This window comes from Cyclopterus lumpus, chromosome 16 (assembly GCF_009769545.1).
Source record: "Cyclopterus lumpus isolate fCycLum1 chromosome 16, fCycLum1.pri, whole genome shotgun sequence".
Classification (NCBI taxonomy): Eukaryota; Metazoa; Chordata; class Actinopteri; order Perciformes; family Cyclopteridae; genus Cyclopterus; species Cyclopterus lumpus.
The window spans coordinates 13,368,968-13,378,937 of record NC_046981.1 but is presented as its reverse complement, the minus strand read 5'-3'; the positions used below and the strand labels follow the sequence as shown (position 1 = coordinate 13,378,937).

Sequence of the window (9,970 nt, the reverse complement as noted above, 5' to 3'; positions counted from 1 at the left end):
TAAGATTCAATATGGGGTAATTCAATTCTCAGACTGCGACCTAAAACACTACCGACTGTCTGTCAAAGGGGGCAGATTGAAAATGTTTATGCCATTTGGTTCCGGGACAGAGAGAGCTAAATAAATGTAAGGTTTTATGTTTCGATTTGTGGATGATTTGCAGAAGACTCTCGGCCATCGTAGTGCATTTATGTTTGAGCTGATTAAACATTATGTCACAATAAACATTTATATTATGTCGCTGTATGACAGAATCCAACAAGGAGAGTGAAAGAGAATCAGGGGAAAATAGAAGCAGGAGAGGAAAAAGAGCAGAACGCTGAAAGAAGGGAAAGAAAGCATCATGCCATAATCATCTGAATATTAGGGAAAATTGGACAGGGAAAAAGGCGAAAAATTGGATATGGGAAAGATTTCTGAGGAGCATAGAAAGGCCTGAATGCATATAATGTGAAAACAATGGCCAGTATCAAAACGGATGGAAACAAATGTGGACCCCTCTGGATAAATCACTGCTGTAAAATATCCTTCAGAGGTTCTAAAAGCCATCGTCCACAGACAAATGACAGGGTCAGAGGTCTTATAACAGGGAGCACTATCAGCTGGAACAACACTGTTTATGATGGAGGAGACGGTATGATGGGAAAAAATCCTTTCTTATATGCAATGCTGACCACAGACTCATGTTCAAACAAATGGCCCAAACTTCTGAGCTCCCCTATTCCCTGAAGCATCCTTTCCACAGCTATCCATTTCCCCCTGGTGCCTCAAGAGAGGAACTACTTCTGAACCACTGCGGCCTTTCTGGGAGAATTCACCGGCCGGCTCATCTGCTCTCACGCTGACGAGGGCCTAAAACTGTGAATTATCCGGCTATCACCCGCCAGACGATGAGATACATGCACATTGCACGGAAAAGGGTAAACAGTAAGACCTTTATTTGTCGAGATGCATTCTCTGTCGCCCTATGCCTGTGTGCTGCAGCCCCCAGCCCACCGCCTCGTCCTCATCCCCGGATCATATTTGTCCATCTGCCTGCCACGCCGATGGAACATTCCAAAAACGGCTGCTGTGCAATCTATCTCAATTTTCCAAATCTATTAACTTTCTTTGTGTGGCCTGCCTCTCCTCGAGCCCGATCTTTAAAAACCGTGGTTGTTCAACAATTATGATAACTGCAACAGGGGGAATTAGAGAATCCACCCATTCATCTCTCTGCCCCTCCTCCGCACAGACATGACGCGGCTAAATGAAAAATGGACACGCTTTAAGAAGTATTGATTCCAGCTTTAAACAAAGGTACAGTCAATATTATTTACTCCTAAATATATCTTTGTTATCTGCGCTGGAGTCGTAGTTACTGCTCTGTCCTCGTAATTGCGGACATAAAAATAATAGACCAATTCCCTCCGAATTGACCGAGACAGGTTGGGTTGTGGCCCTTGTCCTAGTGATGCATATCCTGGGTGTAAATGAATGTGTGAGCAAGAATGTGTTTCCTCTCGAGGCAGATGTATATTCGGATCCAAACAGAGAATAAAATGCAAGCGACACAGTGAGATTCAAAAAAAGAAATTACTATTAATGGCAAAGGTAATCTAAAACACTGTTTTGTTATAGTTTTTTTTAAATTATTCTTTTGAGAAACCCCCTGTGGTTTATTCTCTCATGTGGTAGACCAAGTTTGTTGTTTTTCTTTTTTCTTTATGCATGTTGGTTTCTTATGCTAGTCTGTTGTTCTTTTTGTAGACACACCACAAACACAATAATTACATTAATTTCACATTTATTGGCAATGTTCAGAACACAATTTTATAAAGCAAAAAAGTAGGAAATCATCACATAAACTTGCCTGTATCTCAAATGTGTTATAAAAAAATAATATATTTTTGACAAATTTTGTAGACAGTATTTGTAGTGCATCATGCTGTGGGAGGAGTAAGCACCTGTAAAAAAGAAAACAAAAAGGGAAACAAACAAACAGTTGAATGGATCCACATGTGAGTGTTCAGGGTGCACACAGGGTCCACACAGGGTGGATCACAGGGTCCACACAGGGTGGATCACAGGGTCCACACAGGGTGCACACAGGGTGGATCACAGGGTCCACACAGGGTCCACACAGGGTGGATCACAGGGTCCACACAGGGTGCACACAGGGTCCACACAGGGTGGATCACAGGGTCCACACAGGGTGGATCACAGGGTCCACACAGGGTGCACACAGGGTGGATCACAGGGTCCACACAGGGTCCACACAGGGTGGATCACAGGGTCCACACAGGGTGCACACAGGGTCCACACAGGGTGGATCACAGGGTCCACACAGGGTCCACACAGGGTGGATCACAGGGTCCACACAGGGTGCACACAGGGTCCACACAGGGTGGATCACAGGGTCCACACAGGGTCCACACAGGGTGGATCACAGGGTCCACACAGGGTGCACACAGGGTGGATCACAGGGTCCACACAGGGTGGATCACAGGGTCCACACAGGGTGGATCACAGGGTCCACACAGGGTCCACACAGGGTGGATCACAGGGTCCACACAGGGTGCACACAGGGTGGATCACAGGGTCCACACAGGGTGGATCACAGGGTCCACACAGGGTGGATCACAGGGTCCACACAGGGTGCACACAGGGTCCACACAGGGTGGATCACAGGGTCCACACAGGGTGGATCACAGGGTCCACACAGGGTCCACACAGGGTGGATCACACTGTCGCTCATGAAGCAACCCATCACAGATGAACCTCAGATTACAAACGGTGCACTCACGGTGTCTTCCCCAAGTGTCTTGTCTAATGCTCGTCTCCAGATTACACGAAGCTCGCCTCACACTCGTGGGCCCCGGTGATACGACCTTTCTCCAGCATGCCGTTACGCATGTGCCTCCAGTACCTGGCCAGCTGCTACCACATTGGTACATCTTTTGATGGATCCTCTGGAGATATTGATCCTTGCTGATGGCGCTCTTACCACATTCTAAACAACTAAAGCCTTCCCCAGAATGCAAATGGGACTCGGACATTATGCTGTGAGCTGCACCAAAGTCTGGAAATCAGTGCACTGAGGATGTTTCAGTATAGAGAGTACTCTGGGGACTGCTGTCCCCAAGAGGACGCTTGTCTAACTATACCATAGTGCTAGTCCCAGTGATGATACTTGACATGCTGCAGTGGGAAAACAGTGGATGAGATTATAAAGAATGGACAAAGGTGACACTCTGGAGAGAGAAAAAGAGAGACTTGGTATTTAGTGGCCTCAAAATATATTGCTTGTATCTTTTAGTGGGACTTTAATTATTTGCCCAGTAAACATAGAACTGCACTAAAAAAATACAATCTTATTTTTAGCATGCATACTGCATATTCTTATCATGTCATATTATGACATATTCTAATTAATGCCAGTGACGTTCAAACTTGTTCTGGTGTATAATAGCTTGTTTTATTTTCAATGCATGCCGTTTATTTCTCTCTGCAAAAACGACCTGGCAAAAAACCTGTTTGCTTCCTTGATCAATAACAGCTTATTGACCCTGCTGTGACTTTTGTCCCCCAGCAGTCATAGCCAATGCCGATCTTTGGTCGGGTAGCTTGAAATATTATAAGCAAGTGGAAAATCGGGACTAAATTTGTATAGTGTGAACTAGGTATTAGTCAAACAACTGTTAGAATATTGAGCTCATAACCAGATAATAAATGAAATCACTAAACTGTCTATATTTTATCTCCACTGTAAAAACACCTTTGCACTGACCACTTTTAAGGTCCCCCCAAACAGGAACCTGTGTCACATACTAACACGAGGTCTTCTATAATTGTGCATGATTTAGTGCTGATGAAAGGATGGTGATCAACAGACACATTATTTCTGGTTTCATTGTATCAGCACATTACTCCCTTCACTGAAGGTCAGCAGCAGGCTAACATAAACCTGAATGTCTATAGCTTCAGGTATGCACTGTTTACTTCAGAAGCAAAAAAAAACCCAAAATAAATAGCACTAACTTCTTATTTATCTGCCAGAGTTTGTCCTTTTATAAACTTTTAATTTGGGGAAAGCACGTCTTCAACAATTTACATTTACATTGTATTATATGACATTTAATTTAGAACATAAATTAAGCAGTTTGACTACATTGTCATTGTATTGTCATAGTAAATATTTACATTACTGGCAGTGTTTCAAATTCCGTGCAAACACACTGAGGCTGTTATCAGCTACTGAAATTAATGTAAACAACAAAAAACATTTGGGAATAAATTTCCCAGTGTCTCAACTGGAGTGTTATGATTCAAGGTCCACCTTCTTTGATGAATCTTGTAGAAATGGCCTAAATGCCAGTAGAGGTCTCTGTTTATTATATTTATCCTGCTGTGTGTGAGAAGAAGGTACTATTGCTGGGATGATTTTAATGTGTTCACAAGATAATACGTTACATCGTGCATGCGGTTATGAATGCCACTCTTCCATGAATGTGAATTAAAATCATTACTATGTAATCAAAACGTGTCATATACCCTCAAATCGTGTTAAATACAGAGACAAAGTTATTGATTTTATGACAAACAGCAGTAAACATGTGATGCACGGCCACAAACTAGGAAATACAAACGCCTTTGACTCGTTTGTCAATAAAGCATGTGACCTTACAATATGTAAAGATATCATCTCCTGTTCATTTGTAAGAGCAGTTTCATGCGGGCTGATTGATAAGATTGATTTTTTTCTGATATATATCCAATAACATTCTGCTATTGAAGAGACAACTCGTTAAAAGAGGTACATTTGTATTAATGTCAAATGGTGTGTTAAAGTAACGTATCAAACATGATGTGCTGACTTCTCAAAACAGGAAACTGCAGTCTATTGAAAATCACGTAGAAACTGTTCAGTTCAATTTACAGAAGTATATTTGCGTGATATGAGAAAACTTAACTAACAGACATTATGGATCGTCGGGGAAGTTAAGAAGTTAAAACGTGCAGCATGAGTTTCATTAAAGTTGTGCGACAGTCAGTCAGCCAACTGGTGTCCGCCATGTTTTAAACATTCATAAACATAAACACTCATTAGTTTTACGGCTCGAAAGAAACACACAATTTGAGGATTGGTGGGAAACTAGCTGACTTTGGAGGCGATGCAAACTCTGCAGATACGGTACACGTGGCAAAGTATCACGTGGCAAAGTATCACGTGGCAAAGTATCACGTGGCAAAGTATCACGTGGCAAAGTATCACGTGCGTGGTTTTTTCACGTCCGCCCGCCCCTCGAGGGCGGAGTTTCTGCATTTAACGCAATATTGGGAGAAAAAAAGGATCCGCCCCTCCGGGATACGATGTGCAGCATGCCAACTTTTGCATGAGACATGAGAAAAGGTGTGACTTTGTCGTATAAGAGGGAGATCCTTATGACAACACAACAATATCTGGTCAATTAAAAGTGATCAAACACATATTGATTGCTACACACACACTCACCCTGCTCATATAGGTAAGATAGTAAAACAATTAAATGCAGTCTAATAAGGTAAATTCACAGCTTCAAGACAAACAAATGACAGCTTTTCCATGTTCAATAGAATAAGGGGTTCTATCATGTTTAATGTAACAGGGGAGGGGGACATCATAATTCAGCATTTGATAATGATTTCTTAAAGCAGAAGTTCATCAAAAGAACTTGTTTTACCAGAGTCCCCATTCAACGCTCCACTCTTCAGTGATACCAAGCGTAATGTTTTACTCCTACTTCAAAGCGCTGCCCCAGATCTGTCAAAAACACCTATTAAAGTAAGTAAACTGTTACGCTTTTTTCTTCTTCTTTTTTTACAAGCCAATTCTCCAATTTTCAGTTTCTGAAATATGGCCATCCGTATTGTGGTAATTCAACTCTTGTGCACAAATGCGTCAAATAATGTGGCCTCTCCCAGTAACAGAAAGTACACTAGCACCACACACAGTGTTCATGCATTCTATATAGTTATTGATCTCCATGACTAGCCACTCAGCTGGGTGCGGGACAAGATCCTGTTCCTTACTCGCTTTTACAAAGAGATTCCAGGCCGTTCGTATCTTTGGGTTAAGTTCCCGTTTAATTATAGTTCACAACTGACAATACAACTTGATATCTAGTAGTTTCCTGGTCTCCCTCTGGTGTGTCTTGTACGATCTCCCCGTCACCCATGCATCATTAAATCCGTCAGTTGCACCTGTGCCCCATATATAAACTGCCTGCCACACGAATACAGACTGCCACCTGTGGTCGACCTGAGGTAGGCTCCACATTCAAACATATAATACACATAACTAATGCCTCCTACACATTCATCAAATAATTTATAAAATGTTTACAGCGGAGATCTATTCTGTGGGGAGGAAAATACAATCTATAATCTGCATTTCCCACATGCCTCATACCATGTCCACTGGCTCCTTTACAGTAGTGTCTAGCAGAAACCAGTTTCGAATGGCCCTGCACAAAAAAAACAACATACAAAGCTGGGATAGTGTTTTCAATTTTTTTCCATGCAATAACAAAGAAAAAATCAAAGAGTGTTACAGAAAGTTCATATAAATAATCATATATAGACAGAGATTTTGTTACATTAGCACATTCATTAAAAACCCTAGCAGAAGGCTGTGTACAGCTCCCGTAGATACCGCAGCATATTTACAGGTCTCTCATAAACGCTCAGCGACATTTAGCCACGTGACCAGAAAGGTGGTGAGAGCGGGCGAACCTGCGGAGGCAGTTGGGGCAGGAATATGGCTTCTCCCCCGTGTGAGTTAACATGTGCGTCTTCAAATGGCCCGACAAACGAAAGCTTTTTCCACATTCTTGACATGTGTAGGGCCGCAGGTTAGTGTGACTCCTCCTGTGCTTGCCCAGATCACCAGAGGAGGTGTAACGATTGTGGCAGTCTGGACATTCGTAGGGCTTTTCCCCAGAGTGTATCCTCTTATGCTTCACCAGGTCGCCAGACTGAGTGAAACTCTTGTCGCATTCAGTGCATTTGTAGGGTCTCTCACCGGTGTGGGTGCGTTGGTGGTTTCGCAGATGTGCGAGGCGAATGAACCTATTGCCGCAGACTGTGCAGTGGTAAGGCCTTTCCCCGGTGTGTGTCCGCAGGTGTATTTTCAAAGCCCCGAGATCTCCGATCTTCAGCCCACAGTCCCCGCACTGGTGAGCTTTCTCTTTGGTGTGGAGTTTGGTGTGAACCCTCAGGTTTCTCTGAGTGTTAAAGTTCTTCCCGCACACATCGCAGTGGAAGGGCTTCTCACTGGAGTGCGTCCTCAGGTGGAGATCCAGACTTGACTTGAATCCAAACTCCTTTCCACATTCAGAGCAAGAATATTCCTTCTTGCCAGAGTGTGTGGTTAAGTGGCACTTGAGGTGGTGCGATCTTAAAAAGGCCTTCCCGCACACCTGACATTTGTACGGCTTCTCCCCTGTGTGTATTTTCATGTGTTGACGCCAACCGCTGCGCTCCACGAACTTCCTGCCACAGTCCTTGCAGACAAACGGCCTGTCACCCGTATGAGTGCGCATGTGATCTTCAAGGCTTTGGGGTGTGCCCATCTTTTTGCCACATTCTGGACACTGCACACCAACATCAAGACAGATTGGCGTATCCTCAGATTCTGTATTATGCGGTTCATGACACAAATGTGGCCCTTGACCCCAGGTAGCTTTGAAACTCTTCCCACAGTCGGCGCAGCTGAGGTGCCCCCCTCTGGTAACCACAGACATGTTGTGCCAGCGCTGACAATGATTCTTCAGATTCTTCAGGTACTGGAAGCTGCGTGCACAGGTTGGACAGGGGTGAAGTCTGCGGGGAGGGGCAGAAGGGTGGGCTTCACGGACATGGACCCTAAGGTGTACTTTAGATTTAAAGGTGCTGCTGCAGACAGTGCAGGTGTGCTTAGGGGTCAGGTTTAGTGTGCGGCTTGAGAGGCATCTTTTCAGCTTGGCAAGATACTGTTTCTGATGGACCCACTTGACATGCTTCTCCAGGAAGTCCAAGTCAGTAAAGGAGACAGTGCAGTGAGGACATGGATAGAAGTCAGATGATGACTCTAAGTAGGAGAAGAAGACACACACAGAAAGCAGAGTGCATTAAGAAAAAAGGTGACAAATAGGATTTTACACTGATGATTTATACCACGTTATACAGACGATCTAAAATGTACTGATTTAAAGTTACGGTAAACAAATATAAGCTATTGCATGTCCTCCAAATGGACCTTTTTTATGTTGAAAACTAAACTATTCCCACAATATTGTCTGTCACTGATCTTTATGCAAGAAGGTAAATACAAATGCTGGTGCAAAAGAGGAAATGCTATTCAACCATAACTTTCTTAAGACAACACAACCTAGTTCAACTCTATTATTTACCAAAACAAAAGAACTGCAGTTAAGTTTGACACTTCTAGTTACAACAAAGTTATAATAATATGCATTTGTAAAGCTGACAATTAGCCACGTCTGATACCCTGCCATTTTATTAGTGCAACGAAGAAGAACACAAGAAATACACAGGGCATATTTAGCCAGAAATGTGCCTGTTTTCATAAAGATCCGGCTTCTACCTGTGCAGACCTCCTGCTTTGCCTCTCCATAATCTCCCTGGATGTTGTCTGCGGCCTCCAGCTCATCGTCTCTCTCTTCTTTAACCCATGACTCAGACTCCTCCTTGACAGCAGCCTCAGTGAAGTCACATACTGGCCCTAGGTCTGAGTCACACTCCTCCTTTATGCCTCCTTGTTGGTGGTCACCATCCAACCTGAGTGCAACCATGTCAGGCTTAGTGTCTAAACCGCCGGAGGAGTCTCCATCGTGCTCCTCGCTGATCTCCTGTGAAAGTGGTTCCTCCTTGATCTGGATGTTGAGACCACCTCCATTAGTGTAGGCTTCACGAGAGCCCTCCTCGACCTCCTCCTCCGGCTCCAGCATATGTTCAGCTTTAACTCCGTCCACATCAGGTGGCGTCCCTCCCCTCTTTGCTCTGTTCAGCAAACACTTCTTCTTGACAGATTTGATCTTCATGCTGTCACCATTAGGACTTCGTCTCTTCCGTTGTGCTGTGGACCAGAGGAACAACATGGTTGAGGCTCAGACGGCGACATACAAGGCAGGTGTCAACAATACAAACACCACAGAAACACGCGTTCATCTTATCCGGCTCTTTGGGGGGCCGTCTTTCTGTTATCTAACGTTAGCATCATAGCTAAGCCGCACCAGCAGCGGTAGGCTAGCACTGTGGATCAATTACTGCCGTTTTCTCGTTACGTCATCTGTCAGCGTCATTCCGCCTTTGTCTGCTGTAAAAGAAAAGACATACCGTTGAAACTTGGGCGAGTCAGCCGACACTGCTGGTAAATATTTAGGCGTACGTTGACACCGACTGTCTACATTAGTGTGTAACGTTGGTGATGATAACACAGGAAGAGCAGCTCACTTCCTGCGGTTTGTGGCCAACCAGCTTGGACCACCGGGATGTCCAGTCCACCGTGTATTTAAAGCGACAGTAACTATTTGATTATTGACGTATTAATGCAGTGACACGCAAAACATGAACAGCTGAACAACGACTTTTTACTGATGGAGAAGTATTTAGACACGTCACAAGCTAAACATTTAATTTCAAGGGAAATAATTCAATTAATTGAATTCCACACACACAACTACAACTTCTCGATCGAAGACACACTTCCAAACATTGCCTGAAATCTACTGTACTATTAATAAATGGTTTATATTGATCTTATTTCGGTATAATTATTGTTGTCATGTAATTTACCGAAGCTTTGTTCAAGCTGTGAGGTCTGATTGATATTGATGTACATTAGTTTTGTTCATAAAGATTAAAAACAAAACCAATATAAAACGGCCATAATAGAACATTTTCCTTGCATTAAGAATGATCTATAAATACATACATCTATACATTTAGT

At 43.5% G+C, this 9,970-nt stretch overlaps 1 protein-coding gene across 1 annotated transcript; it reads right to left on the bottom strand.

Moving 5' to 3' along the window:
* Positions 1 to 6,082: 6,082 nt before the first annotated feature.
* On the bottom strand, positions 6,083 to 9,506 carry LOC117745024 (zinc finger protein 436). The gene is made up of 3 exons (XM_034552979.1): positions 9,358 to 9,506; positions 8,606 to 9,097; positions 6,083 to 8,089 (listed from the first exon to the last, which is right to left on the bottom strand). The coding sequence occupies exons 2-3, from the start codon at positions 9,060 to 9,062 to the stop codon at positions 6,705 to 6,707; spliced, it is 1,842 nt and encodes a 613-aa protein (XP_034408870.1). The 5' UTR covers positions 9,063 to 9,097; positions 9,358 to 9,506; the 3' UTR covers positions 6,083 to 6,704.
* Between the last annotated feature and the right edge of the window lie 464 nt (positions 9,507 to 9,970).

Bases quoted from the DNA above. Each gene is read 5' to 3' on its own strand.
- LOC117745024 (XM_034552979.1), bottom strand. From the start codon at position 9,062: ATGAAGATCAAATCTGTCAAGAAGAAGTGTTTGCTGAACAGAGCAAAG. The intron at 8,090-8,605 runs GTAGAAGCCGGA...TCTCCTACTTAG, and splicing joins AAAGCAGGAGGTCTGCACAG to AGTCATCATCTGACTTCTAT.